The following is a 27,443-nucleotide window of genomic DNA, read 5'->3' on the forward strand; positions in this document are numbered from 1 at the left end:
AGGGGGACGCACCGCGCCCGCGCCGGGCCGCTTAAGGGGGTGCACCGCGGCCAGAGGTTGCCTGAAGGGCTGCGGCGAGATGGCGGCGGTCGGCTGTGAGCGGGGACGGGGCGCCGGCTGCGCCGCGGGGAGGCCTGGGACGGGCAGGGCAGGACTGAGCCGCAGGATCCAGTGGCCTGGGAAGGGAACTGGCCCCTGCCGGCCTGGGGACTTCAGGGCCCTAAGCGGGCGGGGATCAGAGTGGGCCAGGCTGGAGGCTCTGAGGGGGAGTCGGACCAGGCCGGGTCTGGCTGGGGGCTCTAAGGCTCTGAGGGGACCAGGCCGAGTTGTAGGCCCCCGTAGGAGGCAGGGAGCGCAGCTGTCCTCGGGGCTGCCTCTCCTCTGTAGGGCTGAGGGCGGCGGGGAGCGGACAGGGGCCGCGGAATGTCTCTGTCCCCTCCGGGACAGCCCCGCGCACATCCCTGGGGCGGGGGTCCCGCGTTGGGCTTCCCCCGGTAACGGGCACCGGCCGCGGCTGAGCTCTCTCGGTCTCTCTCGTTGTAGGTCTCCGCCTCCCTCGGCGCAGTCTGCTGGCCTGGCGGTGAGTGCCGGGGCCGGAGGGTGCTGGGGGTCCGTGATGAGGGTGCTGGCACAGGGGGGAGCCGGGGCGATGGCATCCCACAGCCCCATACTGGCGGCGGCTCCCCCAGTGCCAGGGAGCCCCAAGGTCGGGAGGGGCAGCAGGGTTGGGTGCTCAGTGTGGGGGGGGGAAGGTCTCTTCTCCAGCTGGGTTTGATCCCAGCGCTTTGCTCCCTCCGTTTCGGGGGAGAGCAGTGGGATGGGCTCCCATGGGGCCGGGGGTGGGCTGTGGGGGCAGCGGGGGGGCGGTGCCACAGGGAGGTGCAGCTGCTGTTGTTTTTGCCAGGCCCGGGGCTGTGACATCTGTTCACACTCAGCTGCTCCATCAGACGCCGGTGGCTGACCATGCTGACAGGTAACAGCAGCACTTCAGGGCAGCTTCCTCAGCTGTGTCCTTCCTCCCGTGGGTTAGGAGGGGGAGGTGGGTCCCAGGTGGCACAAAAGAAGCAACCTTCTGTCTGCTGTGGCTCTGGCTGGGTCTGCAGGATGAGGTTTTTCCTCACTTGGCTTCTTAAAAGATGAACTGGCAGGCTGGAAGTGAAGCCAGCAGGCATCCTCCAGAGTTTGGGTGCAGTAAGTGGGGAGCTTTGCCTGAGCAACAAACTCCATGGTGGGGGGAAACCCTCCAGCAGTAGCAGAAGGTGTGAGGTCTTGTGGGTTTGCCCAGAAAGATTCGACCAGATGATAGAATCACAGAATGGGTTGGGTTGGAAGGGACCTCAGAGATCATCCAGTTCCAACCCTCCTGCCATGGGCAGGGACACCTCCCACCAGCACAGGTTGCTCAAGGCCTCATCCAGCCTGGCCTTGAGCATCTCCAGGGGAGGGGACAGCCACAGCCTCCCTGGGCAACCTGTGCCAGTGTCTCCCCACCCTCACTGCCAGGAATTGCTTCCTCATCTCCAGTCTCCATCTCCCCTCTCCCAGCTCAAAGCCATTGCCCTTCATGCTGTCACTCCAAGCCTTTGTCAGAAGTTTCTCCCCAGCTCCTTGAAGGTCTTTGAGGTCCCTTCCAACCTGACATTCTCTGACTGCCCCTAGTTAAGCTGTCACAGGTTCTTGATGGGATCACAGCTCCTGGGGGCTAATGATTGTGTTCTGCAGTTCCCCTCAGTGGCACTGGAGCCTGACACCGCTCTGTTGTTTGCCTTCAGCTCTGTCCAGGTCCAGCAGAAGAGCTCAGCTATTGTCCAGAAGAAGTCCTATGTCCCTGCTAGCAGGGGTGAATACATTGTCACCAAACTGGATGACCTGATCAACTGGGCACGAAGGGTGAGGAGAGAGGGTGGCAAATGTTTGGTGGGGCTGGGGGGAGATGGACCTGAGCCATCTCCTCCTCAGGGTAAGAATAGGATCCATGCTCTCCATGGGCAAGAGCCAAGGGTCTTGGCTCATGGCTGGGGGCAGAGCAAGAGGGAGATGCTGCATGTGAGAGTGGTCTGAGCAGAGCTGTCCTTTGGGAGTGGGCAGAAGTCACTTCCTGGGTTTCCATGGTGCTGGGAATGGCAGCTCCATGCTGTCCTGGAGTCATAGACTGGGTTGGGTTGGAAAGGACCTTAAAGATCATTCAGTTCCAACCCCCTGCCATGGGGAGGGACACCTCCCACCAGCCCAGGTTGCTGAAGGGTGGGGGGTCAAAAGGAAGGGGCCAGGCTCCTCAGTGGTGTCCTGGGCAAGAGGCAGGGGGCACAAACTGGAACCTAGGAGGCTCCCTCTGAACAGGAGGAGAAACTTCTTCGGTGTGAGGGCACTGGAGGCCTGGAGCAGGCTGCCCAGAGAGGTTGTGGAGTCTCCTCTGGAGGCTTTCTTCCCCACCTGGATGTGTTCCTGTGTGACCTGCCCTGGGTGACTTTGCTTTGGCAGTGGGGTTGGATTTGGATGATCTCCAGAGGTGCCTTCCACCTCCTACCCTTCCATGACTCCATCCCACCTTGGCTTTTGCTCTCCTCGCTGCTAGCAAACCCTTCTGCCTTACGCCGCTGCGACTCGAGGGCCCTTGCCGCTTGTGCCCTTTCCTCTTCTAGCTGATCAGCTCCTGCTCTGTGAGTCTGCCCCCTCAAAACGTTGCCTTCAGCCTTGGTGTGGCCATAACCCCCTTCTCCCCTGCTGCAGAGCTCCCTGTGGCCCATGACCTTCGGGCTGGCCTGCTGTGCTGTGGAGATGATGCACATGGCAGCTCCGAGGTACGACATGGACCGCTTCGGGGTGGTGTTCCGGGCCAGCCCCCGCCAGGCCGATGTCATGATTGTGGCTGGCACCTTGACCAACAAAATGGCTCCAGCTCTTCGCAAGGTGAGTGGCCTGTGCTGCCTCTGGTGCCTGCTTGGCTGCAGCTGCAAGCAGGAGGAGCTCTGAGGTTGTCAGAGCAGCCCCTGCGGCCTCAGCCTCCCCTTTTATCTCCCCCTTGCAGCGGGCCTTAGAGATTGGCAATTTTCTGTGCTCTTCCCTTTGAGCTCCTCGATGGGAAACTGACTAAAGGGAAGTGTCACGCCAGGGGAGGACAAAGAAGGAGGGGCTCCAGCTCTTGGTGTCAGAGCTGGGAAGCCCAAAGGTGCTGCAAGGGTCAGTTTTCTGTGGCTTCGTGGACCACAAAGATGAGCAGGGGGCTGGAGAACCTCTGCTGTGGGGACAGGCTGGCAGAGTTCAGCCTGGAGAACAGAAGGCTCCAGGGAGACCTTAGAGCTGCATTGCAATATCTGAAGGGGACCTCCAGGCAGGCTGGGGAGGGACTGTTCAGAAGGGGCTGTGGGGATAGGCTGAGGGGCAGTGGTTTGAAAGTGGAGCAGGGTAGAGTTAGGTTGGACATCAGGAGGAAGCTCTGCACAGGGAGGGTGAGGAGACACTGGAACTGATTGCCCAGGGAGGTGGTTGAGCCTCCATCTCTGGAGATATTCAAGGCCAGACTTGCTGTGGCCCTGTGCAGCCTGCTCCAGCTGGGGCTGTCCCTGCTGCCTGCAGGGAGTTGGGCAAGCTGCCCTTGGAAGGGTCCCTTCCAACCCTGTGTGGATCTGTGTCCTGCAGGTCTACGACCAGATGCCGGAGCCTCGCTACGTCGTCTCCATGGGGAGGTGAGTGCCAGCACCTCCCTCTGCTGGAGTGGGTAGATGAAGAGGAATTAATTCCTCATTTAATTTCCAACCCTTTAAACTGTAAAAGGAGGCTTGTGACAAGTGGGACATAAAGACTTCCTTGATGAGGGTGAGGAGAATGGTGGCTGTCAGGTTCTCCTCTTCTTCCTGCTCCTCTGTCCTGTTGAGCCAGGTGCTGAACCCACCCATCTACCACTTTGCTCTGGTGAGACCTCACCTGAAGTACTGTGTGCAGGCCTGGAGCCCCCAATAGAGGAAGGACCTGGAGCTGATGGAGAGGGTCCAGAGGAGGGCCACAAAAACACTCAGGGGGTTGGAGCAGCTCTGCTATGAGGCCAGGCTGAGGGAGCTGGGGGTGTTCAGCCTGGAGCAGAGAAGGCTCCAGGGAGAGCTAATAGCAGCCTGCCAGTACTACCAGGAGGCTACAAGAAGGATGGAGAGACTGCAAAGGCCTGCAGGGACAGGAGGAGGGGCAATGGCTTCAAACTAGAGAGCAGATTTAAACTGGTTGTGGGGAACAAGTTCTTCACGATGAGGGTGGTGGAACACTGGAACAGGTTGCCCAGGGAGGTGGTTGAGGCCTCCTCCCTGGAGATATTCAAGGTGAGCAACCTGATCTCGTGGAGGATGTCCCTGCTGACTGCAGAGGGGGTTGGACTGGATGAGCTTTGGAGGTCCCCTCTGGCCTGGACCATTCTCTGTCTCTTGCAGCTGTGCCAACGGGGGGGGCTACTACCACTACTCCTACTCTGTGGTGAGAGGCTGCGACCGCATCGTGCCAGTGGACATCTATGTGCCAGGTAGGACAGAAGCTCTGCATGCTGTGGGGTGTGGAGGATGTGATCCTGTCCCTCTGCACCCCTGGTGCCTGCAGATTCATTCATAGAATGGGCTGGGTTGGAAGGGACCTTCAAGCTCCTCCAGTTCCAACCCCCCTGCCATGGGCAGGGACACCTCCCACCAAGCCCAGGTTGCTCAAGGCCTCACCAGGAACTGTTGTGTGAAGTGTGGGCTGTGGCTCAGTCAAGCACAAACTCCTGGGAGATGTCACCTTGCTTAAAAGCAAATAAAGACCTTTCTGAGCATCACTTTTACCTTCTTTCAACCCAAGAAGGTCTTCTGCATTTATGAGATTTGGAGCCTGTGATGTACACAAAGCCAGAGGGAAATCACAGCTTGCTTTGGGGTGCAGCTTGTGGGGGTGAAGCCCAGAGGGCTGCTTTGGGTGAAGCTCATGAGGGGAAAGCCCTTGGGTCTGCTTTGTTTGGAGTGAAGCTTCTGGGGTGAAGCCTCTGGGTCTGCTTTGGGGTGCAGCTTATGTGGTGAAGCCCCTGGGTCTGCTGTGAGGTGCAGCTTTGAGATGCAGCTTGTGAGGTGAAGCTCCTGGGTCTGCTTTGGGGTGCAGCTCCTGGGGTGAAGCTCCTAGGTCTGCTTTTGGAGTGAAGCTCCTGGGTCTGCCTTGGGGTGCAGCTTTTGGGGTGAGGCCTGTGGGCTTGCTTTGGGGTGAAGCCCCTGGGCTTGCTTTGGGGTAAAGCCTGTGTCTGGTCCCTTTCTCCCCTGCTGCTGGGTCCCATCTGGGTGCAGCCAGCAGCCCTTTTTCCTCCCTCTCAGGTTGCCCACCTACTGCTGAAGCTTTGTTGTATGGAATCCTGCAGCTGCAGAAGAAAATCAAACGGGAGAAGAAGATCCAGATCTGGTACAGGAAGTAGCCTCTTATTTATGCCCTTCCCACCTCCTGCCCCCCCAGGGCAGCTGCTCGCACTCGAACGCACAAGGACCCCCCAGAGCCTCACAGAGCCTTCCACCAAAGCTCTCCCTGGAGAAGCTGCTCCTCCTGTCTGTATCCCTCTTTATCTAAAGGGGTTTTAACTCAGTTCAACACAGAATTAAACCAAACAAAAGCCAGGGTTGAATTGGAGGCCACTCAGTGTGGTGCTTTGTGGGCTGAGCACGCTGGGAGGGGGAAGGAGAAGGTGTTGGGGTTGCCTGGTTGTGGCATCTGTGTCTTGGTGGAAACAGGACATCTGCTCTTTGGCTTTGCTAAGGGATTTGTTTGAGGCTTCCCTCAGCTCATCTTTTACTCATTGCCTGCCTGCCTTTTGGTTTTGGTTAGAATTCCTGCAGAGAATCTAAACAAGCCTTTGTCTGTGGCTACTGCCAGCAGGAATCGATTCTAGTTCTGTAACAGCACTAAGAATTCATTGGTCAGATCAGAATCTGACTGATCAGAGAGTGCTTTAGGTTGGAAAGGACCCTTAAAGGTCACAATCACAGAATGGAGGGGTTGGAAGGGACCTCTGAGTCCAACCCTCCTGCCAAGGCAAAGTCACCTAGAGCAGGTCACTCAGGAACACATCCAGGTGGGGTTTGAATGTCTCCAGAGATGGAGACTCCAGCACCTCTCTGGGCAGCCTGCTCCAGGCCTCCACCACCCTTCAGTCACAGAAGTTCCTCCTCATGTTCAGAGGCAGCTTCTGATGGGCAAGTTTGTGCCCACTGCCCCTTGGCCTGGCACTGGGCACCACTGAACAGAGCCTGGTGCCACCCTGCTGACAGCCACCCTTGAAGTGTTGCTCAGCACTGATCAGATCCCCCTCAGGCTGCTCTTCTCCAGCCTAAAGCCCCAATGCTCTCAGCCTGTCCCCACCAGAGAGGTTCCACTGCCCTCAGCACCTTGGTAGCCCTTTGCTGTGCCCTCTCCAGCCACTCCCTGACCTCCTTGAGCTGGGGAGCCCAGGACTCCAGATGTGACCTCACCAGGGCAGAGTAGAGGGGGAGAAGAACCTCCCTTGACCTGCTGACCACACTCCAGGATGCCATTGGTCATCAAGTCCAACCCCTAAAGGCTCCATCACCCCATAGCAGAGCAGAATTCCCCAGGTGCTTTTCAAAGCCAAAAGAATTCCTCTGAAGCAGCAGTTTGGAACTTTGTTCCTTTTTAATGGCTCTTATCCCTTCTGGGCAGAGAGAGGAAACATCTCTTGTGTGCAGGTGGACTCCAAGGAGGTTGCTGGGATCACAACTTTGCTACCCTGGGCTTTAGCCAAAAGTATCTGGAAGCTTCACTGGGGAGGTGCTCCAGGAGCAGCCAAAGTGCCTCCAGCTGCCCCCTCCCTCCCAGTTCCTCTTGCTGGTTTTACTTGGCTTGACTGGGGACAAACCACCCCAGGAGTCCTTAAAGTGACTCCTTTGGCTAAAGGCTCTTGAACTGCAACTGAATTGGTGTTTGGAGACAGGGTTGAGTCTTGAGTGGGACAGACCAGGGTGGGATCTTCCTGGAGACCCCCTCCAGGGCAGGATGATATCCACAGGGTGGGGCAGGGAGATCTCCCTTTTGTCCAGGAGATCACCCAGGATGTCCAGCCCAAGCCTCCAGCTATCTTCTGCCTCCAGACAAATCAGCTTCAATCATCTTTCATCAGCACCAAAGCAGATAAGAGCTTTTCTCCTCCTGGAGGCACCACACCCTCCTCCTCCTCCTCCTTCCTCAGCCTTTGCTTCTGTGACCTGGAGGCAGCCTCCAGGGCTGGTGCCCAGCTGTGGCCCCCTCAGTGCTTCACGATGGTTGGGGTGATCATCTTGGGGAAGGAGTAGTACCTGCACTCCTTGGGGGGGACCAGGTCCATCACCTTCGTGCTGATGTTCTCCTTCTTGAACCCAGCCTCCACCAGCTGCCCTACCTGGGTCTCCTGTGGGGAGAGCAGCAGCAGCAACAAGGGCTTGAGCTGCCCAGACAGGAGCAGAGATGGTGGGGACACAGGGCAGTGACACCAACCAGGAGCAAAACCCTTTTGTCCCTCAACAGTCTCACAGTATCACCAAGGTTGGAAGAGACCTCAGAGATCATAAGAGTCCAACCTGTCACCACAGACCTCCTGACCATTCCCTGCTCAGCCCCAGCCAGCAGGGATGACTCCAACAGCCACGGAGTGGTTCTTGCTGCTCCCCAGGGAGCACCTGGGCGTGCACAGGCTGAAGGGGCAGCTTTGGGGAGACTCTGGGTCAGGCTGGGGGGTGGGGAGGGTGGACCCTCTCCAGCCCAGGGAACACTGCTCACCTCAAACATCTTCTCTATGTCGCTGTACTTGGTCTTCAGCAGCTCTCCCCAGGAGGTCAGGTTGCAGTAGGTGAGGACCCCCCCGGGCTGCAGCAGGCGGAAAGCATGGTCCTGCAAGAGGAATTGGGGGGGTAGGGGGCTGGCTCAGCACCTCTTGCTCAGCACCTGGCCCTCACCTTACCCTCCTCCATGCTCTTGCTTCTCCCAACAGAGCTGGACTTTGCCCTAACCCTCCACTGCCCCCCTGCTGCTCCTCTCTGGCCAGCTGGGACCACGTGGACCCAAAGTGCCCCGGATGCCACCATCATGCTGGGGACATTGGGGACTTCTAGAGGTCACTAAGTCCCAGACACCAGAGAGAGGGTGGTGGTGGGAGCTAACACCTCTTTGACTCCTGAACTCCCATGCCCTTTGTGCCCCCACCCTCTGCCCCAGATCTTCCCCTAAGCCCACCCAAGCTGGGAGCTGTGGCCCCTCGCAGTGGGAGGTGTGGGTGCCACCACCACCTTACCTTGATGAAGGTGAACTGGTGTGTGTGCCAGGTCTCCTCTGACAGGGGGTAGGTGTCATACAGGATTCCTGCCCAGGAACACCAGAGACCAGCCCTTAACCAGGAGAGCTCCCCAGGGAGCAGTGGGGCTCATGTGCCAGGGGGAGCTGGTGGGAAGTGCCCCCCTCCCCCATATCATGGCCTGTTACTGGGGTTTTAACCTATTCAATTTGCACCTCATGTCTCACATTCCTGACCTGCTGCTCCCCAGGAGGAGGTGCCACCCTCTTGGGATGCCAACTGCAACCCTCCCTTCCCAGAAGGGAGCTGGGCTGGGTGCTGGGCACCTGCCTGCACCCCATGTGCTGCCAGGGGGACCCTGCTGCCCCCTCTCCGGTGCCTTACCCCTGAAGTGCCCATCCGGCAGCGTTGGCACCACGTCCTCCCACAGCCCCTTCAGCGGCACCACCTGTGGGTGAGAGGGCAGAGCCGTGAGCCCTGGTGGCAAGGTGCCCACGGGCACCATCAGCAGGCACAGCCCACCCCAGACCTTGTGTGGCTGTCTCCTCGCCCACTCCTGCAGGCGCCGGAAGACTCCCTCGTTGCATTCGATGATCCAGTGCTCCTCGATGGCAAACTCCTGCACCTTGCTGGCTGCAATGGCCATGCCAAAGCCCACCTCCAGCACACGGCCACCTGGGGGCAAGAGGGTAGCTGGGGAGGGCATATCTGAGCCTCCCTGGGGACGCTGGGGCAGCCAGAGCACGCACACCCACCCCCCACCCCCAATCCCCAAATGCTGCTCCATTCTTTCCCTGAATTAGGCTTCTCTCGGTGTGGGTTGGGAAAGCACAGAGCTGCCCACACTGGGGGGAGAAGCTGGAGGCAGCCCTGGGCCACCACCACCTGCTGCTGCCCTGGCTGAACCCAGCAGAAGATCTTTGCCCCCCTGCCATCCAGAGGACCTCCCCCAGGAGAGCTGCAGAGGGAACAAGCAACTGCCCAAACCTTCCCTCTGCCCCAAAAGCAGCAGGTCCTGGCTGGGCCATGCTCTGCCCTCGTTGGTGGGGCTGCACCCCTCCCCTTCCCCCCCCATTGGGAATGTGTCACCCTGACAGGAGAGCACAACTGGCACCAGCATGCACCACAATGCCCCAGCAGTAATATCCCCCACCCCATTCTCTCACAGGAGAGCTGCCCACTCCCCACCGGGGGTACCCCAGCAGCCCCCCCCCCCCCCCCCCAGCATCGCTCTCTGCCCGCTCCCCACCGGGGGTACCCCAGCAGCCCCCCCCCCCCCCCCCCCAGCATCGCTCTCTGCCCGCTCCCCACCGGGGGTACCCCAGCAGCCACCCCCCCCCCAGCATCGCTCTCTGCCCGCTCCCCACCGGGGGTACCCCAGCAGCCACCCCCCCCCCCAGCATCGCTCTCTGCCCGCTCCCCACCGGGGGTACCCCAGCAGCCACCCCCCCCCCAGCATCGCTCTCTGCCCGCTCCCCACCGGGGGTACCCCAGCAGCCCGCCCCCCCCCCCCCCAGCATCGCTCTCTGCCCGCTCCCCGTGCCCAAGCCGTGCCCCACGCCGCGTCCCCGATCCCGCGGGCCCCCTCCGTTACCCTTGGACGCAGCCACGCCGGCCAGCGAGTGCATGTAGGGGGTCTCCCAGCGCTCCATCACCGGCTTGCCCAGGATCTCCAGGTGGGCATCGGGCTCATCGTACCCGGCCGCCGCGTCCCTCCAGGCCGCCCGGCAGTCCTCCCCCTCCGCGAAGATGCGGCCCGAGGCCGCCCCGGAGCTCATGGCGGAGCCCTAGAGGGGGGAAAGTCCAAAGAGCTGGGGGCAGGGAAGAGGCCGCTGGGAAGAGGCCGCTGGGCTCTCGGCCCGCTTTAAATAGCCAGGGCTGGGGAAGTGCTGAGTGGGCATAACGGGCTGGGGCCCTTCTGGGTGAAAGGGATTCTTATCGGCAGTCGTATCAGGAAAGGGGGGCGGCAAGCGGGTACCCGGGGCGGGCAGCAGGGCTGCCAGGCTTCACAGGAGGCATAGCATGGGCTGGAAGGCACTTTAAAGGTCATCCGGTTCCAACCCCTTTGCCATGGGCAGGGACACCTCACACCAGCCCAGGCTGCTCAAGACCTCATCCAACCTGGTCTTGAACACCTCCAGGCAGGGGGCAGCCACAGCCTCCCTGGGCAACCTGTGCCAGTGTCTCCCCACCCTCACTCTAAAGAATTTCTTCCTCATCTTCACTCTCAAATCTCTTTCCCAGCTCAAAGCCATTCCCCTTCATCCTGCCATTCCAAGCCCTTGTCAAAAGTCCCTTCCCAGCTCTCCTGCAGCCCCCTTCAGGTACTGGAAGGCTGCTCTGAGGTCTTCCCAGGGACCTTCTTTTCTCCAGAACGAGAGAATTGTTTGGATTGGAGAAGCCCTCTGAGGTCAGCCAGTCCAACCATCAACCCAACCCCACCATCACAGTATCACAGTATCACAGTATCACAGTAACTAAGGTTGGAAGAGACCCCAAGGATCATCAAGTCCAACCTGTTCCAACAGACCTCACAACTAGATCATAGCACCAAGCGCCACGTCCAATCTCCCCTTGAACACCTCCAGGGACGGCGACTCCACCACCTCCCTGGGCAGCCCATTCCAATGACGAATGACTCGCTCAGTGAAGAACTTCTTCCTCACCTCGAGTCTAAACCTCCCCTGACACAACTTGAGACTGTGTCCCCTTGTTCTGGTGCTGGTTGCCTGGGAGAAGAGACCAACCCCCACCTGGCTACAACCACCCTTCAGGTAGTTGTAGAGGGCAATGAGGTCGCCTCTGATCCTTCTCTTCTCCAGGCTAAACAATCCCAGCTCCCTCAGCCTCTCCTCATAGGGCTTGTGCTCAAGGCCTCTCACCAGCCTTGTTGCCCTTCTCTGGACACGTTCAAGTGTCTCGATGTCCTTCCTAAACTGAGGGGCCCAGAACTGGACACAGTACTCAAGGTGTGGCCTAACCAATGCAGAGTACAGGGGCACAATGACCTCCCTGCTCCTGCTGGCCACACTATTCCTAATACAGGCCAGGATGCCATTGGCCTTCTTGGCCACCTGGGCACACTGCTGGCTCATGTTTAGGCGGGTGTCAATCAGCACCCCCAGGTCCCTCTCCGTTTGGCAGCTCTCCAGCCACTCTGACCCCAGCCTGTAGCTCTGCATGGGGTTGCCGTGGCCAAAGTGCAGCACCCGGCACTTAGACTTATTAAATGCCATCCCATTGGACTCTGCCCATCTGTCCAGTCGGTCAAGGTCCCTCTGCAGAGCCTTTCTACCCTCTAACTGACTAACATCTGTTCCCAACTTGGTGTCATCTGCAAACTTGCTGATGACTGACTCAACCCCCTCATCCAGATCATCAATGAAGATGTTAAAGAGGATGGGGCCCAGCACTGATCCCTGGGGGACGCCACTGGTGACTGGCCGCCAGCCGGATGTGGCACCATTCACCACCACTCTCTGGGCTCGGCCCTCCAGCCAGTTCCTAACCCAGCACAGAGTGTTGTGGTCCAAACCACGAGCTGACAGCTTAGCCAGCAGTTTACTGTGGGGGACGGTGTCAAAGGCCTTGCTGAAGTCCAGATAGACTACATCCACAGGCCTCCCCACATCCACCAGACGGGTCACCTGATCATAGAAGGAGATCAGGTTGGAGAGGCAGGACCTGCCCTTCCTAAATCCATGTTGGCTGGACCTGAGCCCTTGGCCATCCTTCAGGTGCGCAGTTATTGCCGCCAGGATAATCTGTTCCATCACTTTCCCTGGCACTGAGGTCAGGCTGACTGGTCTGTAGTTTCCAGGTTCCTCCATCCGTCCCTTCTTGTGGATGGGGACCACATTGGCCAGTTTCCAGTCACCTGGGACCTCCCCAGTGAGCCATGGCCCAGGTGCCATGGCTACAGAGTTCGTGAACACCTCCAGGGATGGGGACTCCACCACCTCCCTGGGCAGCCTGTGCCAATGCCTGAAACTCCACACGCGGCCACCTGGGTGCCCCATGTTGGAGTGGGGCTGGGGGGTGCGGGGATGGACTCCACTGCTGGTGGCACTACGCTGGGTACGGCCACAGCGGTTAGGACCGGGAGGATCAGCGACCCTGTGTGACAGAGCTGGGATGGAACAGCTTAACTGGGAGGGGGCATGGAGGAAGGGCTCCTCCCCAGGGGCTGTGCCAGGCTCTGGAGCTGTGCACGGTGCAGTGCCATGATCCGTGGCTGTGCCACGCTACATCCCACACTATGCCATGCAACAGGACAGTGTGCCAGGGTTGTGCCATGCTCCGGGGGTGGGCTAAAGACGACAGCAAGTCAAATCCAGGCCCGGCGGGTTGGCGGGGGGTGGGGTGCGTGCCCGGTAGACTCGGGGGTTGTCCCCGTAGACCCAGGCAGTGTTGCTCAGCACACCCAAAGCAGGGCGTTCCGGTAGACCCCGGGGGTGGAAACCTCGTGGCGGAGTGCCCGCTAGACCCGAGGTGGGGGAGTCCCGGTGGACCGCTGGAGGGTACCCGGTAGACCCGAGGAGTGTGTGGGGGGAGGTGGTCCCGGTGAACCCAGGGGGTTGTCCCAACAGACCCGGAACTGCAACCCCCCGGCAGACCCGTGGGAGGGGGATCCCCGTACGCCCCACGTTGCGCTGTTTCCGGTATACCCACGGCCACACGTGTTCCGAGCGGGCGGACTGCCCTTCCCATCGTCCCTTGCGCCCCATGCCGTCCTGCCCCGCCCCGCCCCGCCCCTCCCTGGGCGCGGCCCCGGAGACCCCGTAGCGAGGGGCAGGTGCGCGCGCAGCGGCGGTTGGCGGCGCTGAGGGAGCGCGAGCGCGCGGCGGCGGCGGCGCGGGGGGGGGCGCCGAGCTGAGCCCGAGCCCAGCCCAGCCCGGAGCCGAAGGCGGGCCGGGGGCGGCCCGTTACTGTAGCGCTGAGAGAGCTCCGCGGAGAAACGGGGTAGGGGGGGGGGGGTGGGAAGTGTTGGTTGTGGTGGGGAAAACCCGGGGGGGGTGGGGTGGGGGGGGAAACGACGACACGGTGAGTTGAGAGCCCGCCCTCAGCCCCCCCCACCAAGACGTGCCGCCGCTGGTGCCGCCGCTTAGAAAGGAAGAACCGGGCGCGGTCCCGCATCCTACCGAGGAACCGCCGCCATGAACAGCGTGGGAGGCGCCGACGAGATCGGGTGAGGGCGGGGGTTCGGCCCCATCTTTTTTCCTACGCCATGAGGACCGGGCCGCGCCGGGCTTTCCGCCACCGGGCTGTGTGTGTCGGAGGGAGGGCTGCCTGAGGACCGTCCCCCCTCTCGCCGGCCCGCCACTGGGCCTGCTCCGCCATGCTGGGCCCCTGCGGAGCGGGAGGGTGCGCGGCGGGGCACCCCCCCAGCGTCACGTGACCGCCCGCGCCGGGCTGCGGCGGCAGGTGCGCGCGGCCAAGGTCACCCGCGCGCTTCCCGCCCCGGCGGGGGGAGCCCCGGGAATGGCTGCGGGGAGCGTGTGCCGGGGGGAGCCGGTGGGAACCGGCGCGGCGCTGGCGGCTTGAGCTCGCCTTGTGCTCCCCTTCCCCGCCGGTAACCGAGGGGAGAGGGCGTGTAAAACCCAGCCGGTAGCTTTGTTCCGGTGACCCAAGCAGCGCTTCCCTGCCCCAGTGAGCGGAGGGGCTGCGGGGCTCGCTACCGGGACATGGCGGGACAAAGGCGGCGGCCTGCGTGTCCCCCAACACTTCCTCGCTTCTCTCCGCCGCTGCAACGCGAGCACTGCGTGGGGGTCGGCGCCCTCTGAACTTCTCCCCCCCCACCCTAACAGTCTCCTCTTGCCCTCCTGTCGCTGCCCTCTGAACTCCTCCATTCAATCTATTAACAAACTCCTCCAGCTTCCCCTCCTCCCCCCCGTGCCACCTGGATTTGGGACACAAGGACGCTGCTTCTACTCCTGAGGTTTTGGTGGCTTCTCCACGTCGATGGTTTAGTTCTTCTGGGGCGCATTTAGCGTTAGTCTGTTCGGGTGCTGTGTCCTAGAGGCTGGCAAGGTGTAAATTAGGAGGCTTGGCACATCGGAAGTAAAAACGGGGGGGGGGGGGGACGAAAAGCAAACCCCACACCACCTCCTTCGTTGGCTGCTTCAGCTTTTGCTGCAAGTTTTGGCACACAATATGCACGTCATAACTGCTCTCTCCTCTTTGGAAGCCGTGGTGGTGCAGGACATGTGCCCTGCTGCCGTGCTCCTGCCGTCATCAGCACGTAGTAAGCTGCTTATTGACCCTGTCGTGGTCTTGGTTTTGGTACAGGCTCAAAAAAATCCCAGAGGCAGGACAGCTGTTTTGGGTAGAACATGTTGCTGTGAATCGTATGGGATGTGTTTAAGAGTGCTGGTTTTGCTCTGAAGTCCTTTGGTCCTGGATGTTTAATCACTGCTCAGTGTCTTAGGAGTGAGCTGATGTGAGCTGCTGTTCTGGAGATGTAGGTGAGGGCAGGATATGAATGAAAATTGGGTTCAGTTTTGGACTCCTCACTCCAAGGAGGACATTGAGGTACTGGAATATGTCCAGAGAAGGGCAGTGAAGCTGTTAGAGGGTCTGGAGAACAGAGCTGGTGAGGAGCAGTTGAGGGAACTGGAGGTGTTTAGTGTGGAGAAGAGGAGGCTGAGGGGAGACATCATTGCTCTCTGCAGCTCCCTGAGAGGAGGCTGCAGTGAGGTAGGGGTTGGTCCTTCTGCCTAGTAGCAGCTGATAGAAAGAGAGGAAGTGGCTTCAAGTTGCCCCAGGGGAGGTTGGATATGAAGAAAAATTTCTTTGCTGCCAGAGTGGTCAGGGATTGGCACAGGCTGCCCAGGGAGGTGGTAGACTCTCCATCCCTGGAGGTGTTCCAGAACCATGTGGCCATGGCACTTGGGGGCATGGTTTAGTGGCCATGCTGGTGTCAGTTGGGCTCAGTGATCTTGGAGGTCTCTTCCAACCCCAACGAGTCTATGAAATATGCTCAGCTTCCATCCAGAGCAGGTCTGGCTGTCACAGCCCCTTCCCAGTGCCACACCACTTAAATTTGGGTTCTTCTGAGGCTTTGCCAGATTTAAAAGGATCAGGTTTTCCTCAGAGATGGCCATTTTCTTCTTTTTCCTCCCCCAAAGCACTCAGAGGGAAAGGTGCAAACGAGGAGTGAAGTTGCCTGCAGTTTCGGTCAGCTGCCTGCAGTTGGGTGGAGGAAGTTGGGTGGGAAGTTGCTAATGGGACCTCTTCTCCAGCCAGAGACTGTGAGTGAAAACACTTCCGGAGGCTGCACGCCTTGCAGCCCTGTCAGGGGAGGAGGAAGAGCCTCACCAGTGCTGTTTGTTTATCTTTAGTACTTGGGGCTGGTTTGGATGAAAGGCAAATGCTGATCTTGAGATCTTTCTGTCCTGCAGGCTGTAGCAGATTTGGGACCACGCTGGGAGAGTCAAGAGATGTTAATCAGACTGCCAGATTATTTTACATAGGCAAAGAGTTTGCCCTCTTGTGAAGTTTTGGTGCTTTAAAAAGACTTCTGTGCGCTTTCCTGCTGCATCTGGGGACAGGTACAGTGGATTGAAGCTTGAGGAGGGGAGATTTAGACTAGGCATTAGGAAGAGCTTCTTTCCAGTGAGGGTGAGGAGGCACTGGGACAGGTTGCCCAGGGAGGAAATAGTTGGAGCAGAACACATGAGGTGGGAGTTGGTCTCATCTCCCTAGGATCAGGTGATAGCAGGAGAATAGATGGCCTGAAATTGTGCCAGGGGAGGGTTTGGTTGGAGATTATGAAAAGTTTCTTTGCTGTAAGAGTGCTCAGGGAGACTGCCCAGGGAGGTGGTGGAGTCCCCATCCCTGGGGGTGTTCCAGAAACGTGTGGCCATTGCAGCTGGGGATGTGGTTTTGTGATCATGGTGGTGTTAGGTTGCTGGTTGGACTGGATGCTCTCAGAGGGCTTTTCCACCCCAGCCACTTCTGTCATTCTGGGTGGGTTCATGAAACTTGCTCCAAACTCCTTAGGCTGTGTTGTGAGTGCTGTGGAGCTGTTACCTTGATCACATCGCTGCTGCCCATGGCTGTCACTGTTCGCTGCACTCAGTAAAACCTGCCCAGAGAAACCTGCTGCTGCTCTTGTGTGTCCTCATGGAGCTCCTGCTGGCTATGGAGCTTGTCCTTGGCTATGGCCTGGAGCAGCCTGCTGTGGAGGTGTTTGAAGGTGGTGCCAGGAGGTGTGAAGAAGATGCTGTCAGCAGGCTCAGACCCATGGTGGAATCTTTATCCCTACCTGCTCATAAACTATCGGACCAAAAAGTCTTGCAGGAGGCGAGAGCTCAGGAAGGGGCTGAGGAGCACTCACCTGCTGTGCCTCTGTGCATCATCTTGTACAGCACTGCATCTGGATTGCTGTGCCAGGTGGGGATTTGGGGATTAGCTAAATCTTGCAATTTGCAGTGTGTCCAACCCCAGCCCGTGGAGGAGTCAGAGGCAGGGCAGTCCTGGCTTTTGGCATTCCACAGCCTGTGGAGGAACAGCAGCCCTCTATTTACATACAGCTGCTGTGGCTGACCTCAGGCAACCCAGCTTTTGTGTTGCGTTTTAGAAGTGAGCAGGTTGACTACAAAGAATTAGTAATAGAACTGGAAAAAAAGTTTCAGTGACTGGTAACTTTTTTACCCTGCAGACAGCTTGGGTGTGCTGTCAGAATGCAGCTGGCAGGTTTGCAGGGGTCTCGCAGACTGTGAGTAGCTAATTGAGTTTGAAGGGAAAAGAAACCCGAGGAAAAATCATCCCCAAATGTGGTTAATTGTGGAGGCTCTCGTGAATCTTCCATCTGAATAGGCCTTGAGCAACCTGGGTCTAGTGGAAGATGTCCCTGCCAGTGCCAGGGGGTGCTCTTCAAGGTCCCATCCCACACCATTCTAGAAATCTGTGAGTGGGGCAGCAGATCAGTTGTGTTTGTCTTAGGAAATCAAGAGATTTGCTTCCAGAACTTGCTTTTTGCCCTGAAATAATGGCAGAAGACAGACTTGTGTGGGTCTCTGGTGGGTGCAGAGCAAACACAGTGAAGGGGGACAGTCAGAGTGGGGTGAGGGCTGTGGGTTTCACCAAGAGGTGACCCTTTGCACTGGCCCTTTGCAGGGGTGCCACCAGTGAGCTCTGTGCCAGCAGAGGGATGTGAGGGGAGAAGTTCTCCAATCCTTGAGGAAAAACTTTGCCATCCTGAGAAGTGCCAGTAGGAGACAGGCTTGCTTTGAGAGGGAATGGCTGAAGCGTGCTGCTTGTGCTGTTCTGGGCTGCATTATGGTAATGCAGGAGCAGCTGCAGCTGCTGGCTCTGCAGCACTGAGCTTTCTTTGCCTGTTACCAGTTGGTCCTTCCCTCCCTGTGGAAGGAGACACTTTTGATCCGTTCTTAATGACTGGTCTTGTGTGTGAAAGCCAGGACTTGTGTCACCTCTCAACCAGTGCCTTGGGAAGAAAACTTGCCTGGAAGCCTTGTGGTTATCCCAAAAGGCTGAATTCAGTCACCCTCTGAAGGCACTGCCTCAATCCCTGCAGGCCCTTGCACAAGAGTCATGACACGAGGCCATGCCACAGAGAAATGACTCAAAGTGCAGAGCCTCTCTGCTGGTTTCATCTGCAAGCTGCCCGGCCCTGCAGGACCTTCTGGTCACAAGGCTTTTGTTTCACTGCTGCTCTCTGTGCACCAGCAGCTCTCTGGCTGGGGGGTGGCTGAGTTCCTGCTGCAGTTGGCTGCTCCTGAGAAGGTGAGAGCAAGGTTAATATTCTTTTTTTTTTCCCTTTTCAATGTTAGGAGAGCCTCAGCTGGCCCCATGTAAGTGATGGTGCAATGATTCCCAACCTCAGCTAAGCTGGGGCTGGATCCAGGTTGGATGAAGCTTTGAGCAACCTGGGCCCAGTGGGAGGTATCCCTGCCCGTGGCAGCGGGGTTGGAACTGGATGATCTTTAAGGTGCTTTCCGACCCAAAATATGAATCTATGAATATTTGAGGACAAGGAGAGGATAAAGCAGACTGTGGCTTCTCTCTTGGAGGCCTGATAAGACAAGTAGAGGCATCCTCTAAAGATAAACTCTCCCAGCTCTTGTCTGTGCAGGCCCATGAAACGGCGTGCAGAAGAGCTTCCGAGTTGGTGCTTGTGGTTTAGGTTGGGTGTTAGGAAGCACTTCCTCATGGAAAGGATAATTAAATGCTGGAATGGACTGCCCAGAGAAGTGGTGGAGTTGCCATCCCTGGAGGTAGTTAAGGAAAGAGTGGATGTGGCACTTAGGGGCATGGTCTGGTCGATGTGGTGGTGTTAGGTCATAGGCTGGACTTGATGAGCTCAGAGGTCTGTTCCAGCCTCAACAATTCTGTGATTCTGACTGAAAGGGGCCAAGTGCTGAGCTGACTTTGAACAGACCTTTAATTATGGAGGAGATCCCTTTGCATGGAAGTTGTGTCACACCCTGAGGTTGATAGAGAGTTGCAAAGCAGGCAGCCTGGCACCACCTCCTGCGCTCACCTCGACGTGCTCCGACACGAAGTGCTTGCAGGTCTGGATGCTCTTACAGAGGATGAGTTGGTTCAGATTTGTCCTCAGTTTGGAGCATGCAGCTTAGCTTGGGTTTTAGCCATGACTTTCTGAGCCCTTTGGAAACAATTCTAAACAGGGTTGTAAAATGGTTTCACAACCAATTGCTGGATTTGTTCTGCTCTGTTATTTAGGACTTGCCTCACAGGTTTGCCTTCTGTCTGAGACTTGAACTTGGTAGTTCTGCTTTTGCTTTCATTTAACCAGAAGATAATGGTGGAGAAAAGGTGACTCTCACTGGTCTTTCTAGATGAGCAAGGGAGTAGCCCATAAAAGGAGTGGATGAAGGGTTTTTGTTTGTTTTCATCAGCAGTTTAAGGACTTTTCTGTGCCAGGAGAGTGCAGGGGTTAGAAAGCCTGAGGGCTGCCTTAAGCTTTTTTGATCTGATGGTGGAAAAAACCTCTTGAGCTTCCTGTTTTACCCAGTTCTGCAGCTAGAGAACAAGCACAGAAATGTCAGGTGATGCCCAAATCCCACCACAATCCTTCCCATGAAGGCTTTGTCTTTTAGCTGCCATTCCCATTGGGCTTTGACCTTGTGGCACGTGCAGGTTTGCCACATGTCCCAGGGCAGATGCTCTTACACTGCTGACTGCTCTTAAATGAGTCTTAAACAATTTCAGCTGCTGGGGCTTATTTATCATGTGGTGATACCTCTAAATGTAGAGGTGCTGGGTTTTGCCTTCTGGCTCCTGTTGTGGTTCCTCACAGCCATGCTGCCTCCTCAAATGTCAGGAAATAAGGACTATGGAGGAACTTTTTCTCTTCCCTTTGCATGAAGGAAGAAAAGGTATTCCTGTCGTGAGCTTCCAACCTCTGCTCATGCTTGCGGCACCAAAAGCAGCTGCTTCAGTTTCCTGTGACTCCTGTGACACTGAACAGTGAATTCAAGTGAAGAACAGCTTTTGTGGTGTCTTTTGGAGGCCTTGGTGCCTCCAGACTTCTTCAGATCAGCCAACTTTTGCCTTGTGTGGAGTCCTAAAATTGCTGTGTGCTTTGTTTGCAGGAAACTCTTTGTGGGTGGCTTGGACTGGAGCACAACACAAGGTAAGCAGCCCTTGAGCAGTGCACAGAGATGTGGCCTTTAGCAGAAGAATCTTTTGTTAATGAATCATATTTTCTGTAGACAAATATGTTTATCACTTCTAGTTTTATGGTTTGTGTCCCAGTTTGGTCTTGGAGTTTTTGTCAGCTCAGGTGATGATGATTTTTGGTTGCTGCTTTACTGTTTTATCTGAGTGGCACTAAACCATTCTCATGAGGTTCAATATGGCAAAGTGCAAGGTCCTGCACCTAGGTCAGGGCAATCCTTGATATCGCTCCAGGCTGGGGCTAATGAGATTGAGAGCAGCTTTGCAGAGAAGGTTTTGGGATGCTGGAGGATGAGAAGCTGAACAGGAGCCAGCAATGGGCCAGTGGCATCCTGGGCTGCACCAAAAGCAGCATGACCAGAGATGGAGAGAGGGGATTCTGTCCCTCTGCTCTTGGGGGACTTTACCTGCAGTGCTGTGTCCAGCTCTGGAGTCCTCAACACAGGAAGGACATGAACCTACTGGAGAGGGTCCAGAGGAGGACAGGAGAGATCAGAGGGCTGGAGCATCTCTCCTGTGAGGACAGGCTGGGGTTGTTCAGCCTGGAGAATAGAGGCTTCAGGGAGACCTAAAGGCAGCCTCCCAGTACCTGAAGGGAGCCTACAAGAAGGCTGCAGAGGGACTGTGCCTAAAGGCCTGCAGTGACAGGATGAGGGGCAGTGGTTTGAAACTAGAGAAAAGTAGATTCAGATTGGATGTTAGAAACAAGTTCTTTACCATGAGGGTGGTGAAACACTGGAACAGGTTGCCCAGGGAGGTGGTTGAGGCCTCATCCCTGGAGACATTCAAGGTGAGGCTGGACGAGGCTCTGAGCAACCTGATCTAGCGGAGGATGTCCCTGCTGACTGCAGGGTGGCGGGTGGGGGTTGGACTGGATGACTTCCAACCCAAACCATTCTCTGACTCTACACCAGTTGTGTTCAGAGGAAGTAAAAATGTGCTGATTTTCAGAGCCTGACCTCGTGTAGCTCTTTGCTTTTGTCTCCTCTTTGCAAGCCCAGCCTGCTGCCAGCTGTTTGGGTTTCACACGTGTGTTTGGTTTCTCTGTCTGTTTGTTTGTTTGTTTTTCTGAACAGAAACTCTTCGTAGCTACTTCTCCCAGTATGGAGAGGTTGTAGACTGTGTAATCATGAAAGACAAAACCACAAACCAGTCTCGAGGATTTGGATTTGTCAAATTCAAAGATCCCAACTGTGTGGGAACTGTGCTGGCCAGCAGACCTCATACGTTAGATGGCCGAAATGTAAGTTCCTTTGCCTTTGGGGTTTTCCTCCTCCCAAGGACTTTGCTGCTCCAGACTGCTTCAAAGATCTGTTGTGATTCAGGTTGGATGTTGAGAAGAAGCTCTTCAGCGTGAGGGTGGTGAGAGACTGGCACAGGTTGCCCAGGGAGGTGGTGGAAGCCTCATCCCTGGAGGTGTTTGCAGCCAGGCCAGATGTGGCTGTGAGCAACCTTCTCTGGCGTGAGGTGTCCCTGCCCGTGGCAGGGGGGTTGGAACTGGCTGAGCCTTGAGGTCCCTTCCAACCCTAACAATTCTATGATTTCTGCTTTCTTCTTTGCAGCCTTACTTACTGTAAAAGTTAACCTGGTTGTTGGTGTTAATTATTCATTGTAAGACAGCTTTAACTTGATGGTTTCTGTCCACCTCGTAGAAAGTGATCTATTGAACCGTAGCTTTGATCTGAGGAGCTGGATTACCAGCAGTGCTGTGTTCAGCTGCCAGAAATGTAATTTGGAGAACAAATATTCTGCACTCTTGAGATCTGACCAAACTGGAACTTCTTCCAGATTGATCCAAAGCCATGTACACCTAGGGGGATGCAACCAGAAAGGACACGACCGAAGGAAGGATGGGTAAGGAAAGATCCCTTGGTGTATCCCTGCCTGGTTTCCAACTCTTTGCCTTATCTTCCAGCAGTTTTAATTCAATTCACTATGGATTAGATCCATGTTTTGAAGTCAGGAATCAATATGCAGACCTGGAGTGTTCAATTTGAGTTCTGAAAGCTGTCTTTGACTTGGATTTCTGTGGCAATACCCCAGGGCAGTGTTAACCACCACATGGTGCTTGCATCACGAGCAGTTGGTGGGGGTGTTTTCTTAAAGCTCTTGGTGCTTTTTGTTGTTGTTGTTGAGCTCTTCAAATCTTGATCCAAGTGCCTTGGAAGTGCTCTCACAAGGACTGCTGCTCCTTTCCAGCCTCCTTCCCACCCTGCAGCTTAATACCATTGCACTACAAAAGGAGTAAGTGGCCTCAGAACCACAGTCCTTGGTTTTCTGATCTTCTGAAGGACAGGAACTGGCTTTATTAAGTGCCAGCACTAAACTCTGCAGCTCTGAACCGTGCACTTGCCTCACTTTAATGACTTCAAGCCTGGAGATTGCTCCCCCTTCATCATCCTGCAGGAGACCATTGTTGATGTTTAACTGTAAAATGCTAGAAGTAGACAACTTTTATTGTCCCTCTGACTTTTTGTTTTTTTTCTCCTCCCCTCCCTTCCTTGATTTAGCAAAAAGGATCCAGGAGTGATAACAATAAATCAAATAAAATTTTTGTTGGTGGGATTCCTCATAACTGTGGCGAGACAGAGCTCAGGGAATACTTCAAGAAGTTCGGAGTGGTGAGTCATTAATTCCACACTTTGGCACTTAGCAGTTGGTTGCAAGATGCTTGCCTTCCCTCCCCCTTTCCTCCCCCCCTGCCTTTTTCTCTGGTCTCATCAAGCTGTCAAAATTGTGGGTTCATTGAGACAAAGAACTGTAAGGGACATCCTAAAGCATTTTATGATAAGCTGTAGTAAACCATCCTCCTCCTGCAATATATCTGGCTGTGTGTCAAGAGCCTATTGCTCTGATCCATAACTTAGTTTTCCTGCTTCTGTCTCCTCTTAAGTCAACCTGATGCATTATTCTTGCAAGAACTCCTGAGCTGAGTTGACTTAAGAATAATTTTGTTTCTCTTTTCAATTGATAACTCACAGCTCAGTGATTAAAACAAATTGGAGTTGAATTTATTCTGGGGAAGAGCAGTGGGTCCTTGGGTGAGCTCATGTCTGAGCTCCTCATCTTTGACTGCCTGTACAGAGAGTTGGCAGTCTCCTGCCATTCTTTTGCTGTCACTATTTGGAATCAGCTAAGTTCTGCTGGCCCTGGAACCTCTGTTCTAGTCGCAAACCACTGTTGGTAATTCACTTTGAAACCTCAGACTGAAATGACTCGTCTGATTGGGATTTTAATGCCCATTTATCCCATTGTTGTTACTCCTTTGAGCTGGTAAAATCCTGAACTAAATCCAGCTGTGAATAAGTTTGAGAAACTGACAAGATGGCCTGAGGTGAAGTCCAGGCTGTGCCAGCAGATGTGAGTCTTTGAGTGGCACTTAGTCTGTGCTTCTGATACTTGATTCATTGTTTGGGTTGGAAGATCCTCAACTCCAACCATCAACCCAACACCACCATGGCCACTAAACCATGTCCTGAAGTGCCATGTCCACACCTTTCTTGAACACCTCCAGGAGTGGTGACTCCAGCACCTCCCTGGGAAGTCTGTTCCAACTCCTGACCACTCTTGGAGCAAATCAGTTTATCCTGATCTCCTTTCCCTGGCCCAGCCATTCCCGCCATGCATGCAGCAGAGGGTTTGTTGATTCCTTCTCAAGTGGCTCCCTTTATCACCAGCACTGTGTTGCAGATGTGGTTGAGATAACTTAAAGAAAAAATATCATAAAATAAAAAGGCAATGGCTAACAACTTTTTCTTCAGTTTGAAAGGCTGCAGTAGACTTGTAAATAAAACATGGGGGGAGCATGTTCCATGTCTGTGGAGCATAACTTCTAAAGGCTCTTCCTCACGGACTTTTGGCTTTCCCACTCTGACCTGTGGATGGCCTGGGAGATACAGGCTTATGTTCCACCCAATAGAGCAAGCAGCAGCCCTTGAGTGTAAGTGCCTTTGAAAGTAAGTAGTAGAACTTTTAATGGTAGTCTAGAAATGGGGGAGCTGACTTTGGAGAGACTTTGTGGCCAAAGAATGAAGAGACAGAAGCAGGTCCTGATGCTCAGACACGGTAACTACTTGGTAAACAAAAGCAGTGTGAGGAAGGGAATCCAGACCCACTGGGGAAAAGATCTGGCACATGGAATGATCCCCCCCAGATGAGGATGAATCCCACTGTTAGCACCCAGGAGGGGGGAACTGAGTGCATGTGGTGTAATAACTTAAAGAAGGTTTGCTAGCTGTAAGTTAAAAGGGATTTTGCATCACATTCAGTTAGTTCAGGGGATTGGAGTGAAAAATACCCTAAGCTTGACCTGAAGGCAGAGATGCTTTACAGTGAGGATACTGAGACCCTGGCCCAGGTTGCCCAGAGAGGTGAGGTGGTAGATATTTCATCCCTGGAACTACTCCGGGACTTGGTTGGTTGGGGCTCTGAGCCTGCTCTACTTGCAGATATCTCTGCTGACTGCAGGTGGGGGTGAACTAGATAACCTTTAAAAGTCCTTTCCAGCCCATTCTGTGATTCCATGTGATGCCATGAGATCACACATGTCCTCTGATAGCTTCTTGGCCTCTAAGAAATGTAAAGGCAGTTCCTTGCAGCTGTTTTAACGTTGCCTTTGGCATCAAGCCCTGGTTTTGCTCAAACTGCAGCTCACAGTGGTGCTCATTCTGATAAAAAGCCTTTCCTAAACAGCTTGCATCTGCCATTTATTTGTGGGATTTTTAAGTTGAAACCACACTGATAATGATCATCCATGATTTGAAGGGGGGTTATAAGGCCACTTAAAGCATCAGTCTGTAGCCACTGATACACATAAGTAATTCAGAGAGGCCATGCAAATTAAATCACAGTATGGGTTGGCTTGGAAGGAACCTTAAAGCTCATCTAGTTCCAACCCCTCTGCCATGGGCAGGGACACCTCCCTCCAGCCCAGGTTGCTCAAGGCCTCATCTAGCCTGGCCTTGAGCATCTCCAGGGAGGGGACATTCACAGCCTCCCTGGGCAGCCTGTTCCACCCTCACTGTAAAGAATTTCTTCCTTCTCTCCAATCTCAATCTCCCCTCTCCCAGCTCAAAGCCGGTGCCCCTCATCCTGTTATTACAAGTCCTTCCTCAGCTTTCTTGCAGAACTCCCTCTTCAGGTCCTGGAAGGGTCCTGCAAGGCCCCCTTCAGGTCCTGGAATGTATTTGGAGTCAAATCTGCTTCTCATGACAGAGAATGAAAATGCTTTAAAAGGGAATAAGAAAAGTCCTCTTTGGAGAAGCTGCAGTGCTGAGCGGTGCGTGGGAAAGCAGAAAGCTTTGGGGTTTGGGGGCTGCAGTTTGGATCTCAGCCCCATAACAACCTCAATGCTAGATCCAAACCTTCAGTGTGCTGAGGACCCTCAAAGCCACAACCTAGCAGCTTTTCCAGAAGAGCTGAACTCAGCCTTTCCTTAGGCTCCCATCACAAGCGATACTCCCGGTTTGAGCGTGGCAGGCCAGCCTGGGATTGACAGCTCCATCAAGCAGTTAATTGTGCTGTGTGGGGAAAGCAGGCTGTGGTGACTGTTGCTGACACTCCCCTGGTAGCACAGTTAGTAGAATTTCCCTTCTCTCTTCCAGGTCACTGAAGTTGTAATGATCTATGACGCAGAGAAACAGAGGCCCCGAGGTAAAGGCTGATCTAGTTTGTCCTTGAAATTTCTTCATGCTCTCCTATAGTCAGATGGCAAACTATTTCACACCATCAGAAGAGGTAGACTTTGATTATTATTTTTTTTAGGAGTATTTTTTTTGTTATTATTATTTTTTCTTCTCCTGCTATGTTGCCTCAGGGGAAAAAAAAAACAACCAACCCACACCAATAAATCCCTGGGCAAATACCACTTCAAGTCCAGACTCCTCATCTGCAGCTCTAGTTGGGATCTGTGCATTGAAAGTCAGATGTTTCATGTTCATTTCTGGTTTGCTTTGCCTTTTTTTACTTTTAACCCCTGCTTTTCTCTTTTAATCAAGTGAAATTGGATTCTTGAGCCACTCCTGTGGCTTAAGGTATTGTTAAGGGGGGGGTGGGTTTAAAACCCAACCAACCAACCAGAGCAGTTTCTTCCTGTCCCACACTAAAAGGTCTACTGATATAATTGCATGGGGCAGGGATGCTGCAGTTCAGAGGACTTCTGAACATAAAATGAGAGCAGAATCCATCCATTCTCTGGGTGGTTTGGGGTTTTTTTTTTGTTGTTGTTGTTGGTTTTGGTTAAATGGCTTCACTGAAAAATGCAAGGGGGGGAAAAAAAAAACCCCAAAACCACCTCTTCAAGGCTACCAAATGCTTTTGATTGGGATGGTCAATCCCTGAAAGGGGAGGACCAAAGGAAAAAAAAAACCTGAGAAAAAATGGAAGTTTTGCCAAAGGTTGCTCAAAAATCTGAAGCAGAGTCTCATGCCATGCACCTCCCATTGCATCTCTCATCAATTTTTACCAGCAAAGAGGCAATACTGAACCCCCCTTCCAGCTCAGCTGCACTTGCAACAGCTCTGTAGCATGTCCTACATGCTAAAGAATAGTTTGCCATCTGAACTTGCATTCCTCTTCTGACTCATTTATTAAGAGAGAAAGAGAGAGTTTATATATCCTTCACTTCATATTTATTAAGCTGTTAAGTCTTAGCTTTCTTTTTAATTTAGACATACATCCTTAGTGACATATTTTAAGTGTTTCATAGTGAAGTATTGGTAATGTTAAGTAAGTTCTTTCTTCTTTCTTTCTTGTTTTCTTTTCCTTTTTATCCTCCCCACCCCCCTCCCCTTTTCCTTTTCTCTCTGTGAATTGTTTGACTGTGATTAACGATATCTCTTTAGATTTCTTCTCTCTAGGTGATAATTTGTCACAGAGGTACAGGCCAGTTCCACAGTCAGAGGAGGGGGAAGGGCTTTGGCTTTTATTGGAATGTAAATGAAGTTTCAATATATTTGTTTTCTTTTTTAGTTTTTATTTTTCTTTTCTCTCTTTGGTTTTCTTTTTTTTTGTTGTTGTTTTGTTGCTTTGGTTTTCTTGCTTTATCTCTCTCCTAACCTTCCAATAGATCCCTTTAAAGCAGAACATAAACTCCTCTGCTCCCTGAGGTCCTTCTTGAACTGAGGCCCCCAGAACTGGACACAATATTTCAGATGCAGCCTCACCCATGCAGAATTGAGAGGCAGGGGAACCTCTGTCCACCCAATAGCCACAGCCCTTCTAATCCACCCCAGAATGGCATTGGGCCTTCTTGGCCACAAGAGCACATTGCTGGTCATCCTTTCATCCACTAGGACCACCCCCAGGTTCTTTTCCTCTTCACTGCTCTCTCCAGCAGGTCAGTCCCCAACCTATACTGATCCATGGGGTTGTTCTTTCCCAGGTGCAGGACTCTACACTTGCCCTTGTTGAGCTTCATTCAATTTCTCCCTGCCCAACTCTCCAGCCTAAGTCTCACTGAATGGCAGCACAGCCTTCAGGTGTGTCAGCCACTCCACCCAGTTTT

At 54.6% G+C, this 27,443-nt stretch overlaps 4 protein-coding genes across 5 annotated transcripts in view; 3 read left to right on the plus strand and 1 right to left on the minus strand.

Moving 5' to 3' along the window:
• The first annotated feature begins 18 nt into the window (after positions 1–18).
• On the plus strand, positions 19–5,631 carry NDUFS7 (NADH:ubiquinone oxidoreductase core subunit S7). The gene is made up of 8 exons (XM_054175380.1): positions 19–95; positions 544–580; positions 905–973; positions 1,773–1,890; positions 2,731–2,910; positions 3,640–3,686; positions 4,419–4,507; positions 5,319–5,631. The coding sequence occupies exons 1-8, from the start codon at positions 80–82 to the stop codon at positions 5,414–5,416; spliced, it is 654 nt and encodes a 217-aa protein (XP_054031355.1). The 5' UTR covers positions 19–79; the 3' UTR covers positions 5,417–5,631.
• A 1,417-nt stretch (positions 5,632–7,048) lies between these two features.
• GAMT (guanidinoacetate N-methyltransferase) lies at positions 7,049–13,513 on the minus strand. The gene is made up of 7 exons (XM_054175379.1): positions 13,417–13,513; positions 9,870–10,062; positions 8,805–8,950; positions 8,660–8,723; positions 8,276–8,343; positions 7,765–7,875; positions 7,049–7,396 (listed from the first exon to the last, which is right to left on the minus strand). The coding sequence occupies exons 2-7, from the start codon at positions 10,051–10,053 to the stop codon at positions 7,256–7,258; spliced, it is 714 nt and encodes a 237-aa protein (XP_054031354.1). The 5' UTR covers positions 10,054–10,062; positions 13,417–13,513; the 3' UTR covers positions 7,049–7,255.
• The window catches only part of DAZAP1 (DAZ associated protein 1), a 35,564-nt gene continuing 21,471 nt past the window's right edge, over positions 13,351–27,443 (plus strand). Inside the window, exons 1-6 of one of the 2 annotated variants that reach the window (XM_054175374.1) lie at positions 13,351–13,463; positions 19,855–19,895; positions 21,016–21,182; positions 21,728–21,793; positions 22,450–22,560; positions 25,543–25,591. In XM_054175374.1, coding sequence (XP_054031349.1) covers positions 13,432–13,463; positions 19,855–19,895; positions 21,016–21,182; positions 21,728–21,793; positions 22,450–22,560; positions 25,543–25,591 — 466 coding nt within the window. In that variant the 5' untranslated portion in view covers positions 13,351–13,431. Of the gene's footprint in view, positions 13,464–19,854; positions 19,896–21,015; positions 21,183–21,727; positions 21,794–22,449; positions 22,561–25,542; positions 25,592–27,443 lie in introns of those variants that run through there. The other variant, XM_054175375.1, reaches the window with a different exon arrangement.
• Positions 27,194–27,443, plus strand: part of APC2 (APC regulator of WNT signaling pathway 2) — a 49,393-nt gene continuing 49,143 nt past the window's right edge. The window contains exon 1 of the mRNA XM_054175370.1: positions 27,194–27,197. The gene's annotated coding sequence lies outside the window, so the exon portion shown is untranslated. The remainder of the gene's footprint in view (positions 27,198–27,443) is intronic.

This window comes from Dryobates pubescens, chromosome 31 (assembly GCF_014839835.1).
Source record: "Dryobates pubescens isolate bDryPub1 chromosome 31, bDryPub1.pri, whole genome shotgun sequence".
In the NCBI taxonomy this organism is placed as follows: Eukaryota; Metazoa; Chordata; class Aves; order Piciformes; family Picidae; genus Dryobates; species Dryobates pubescens.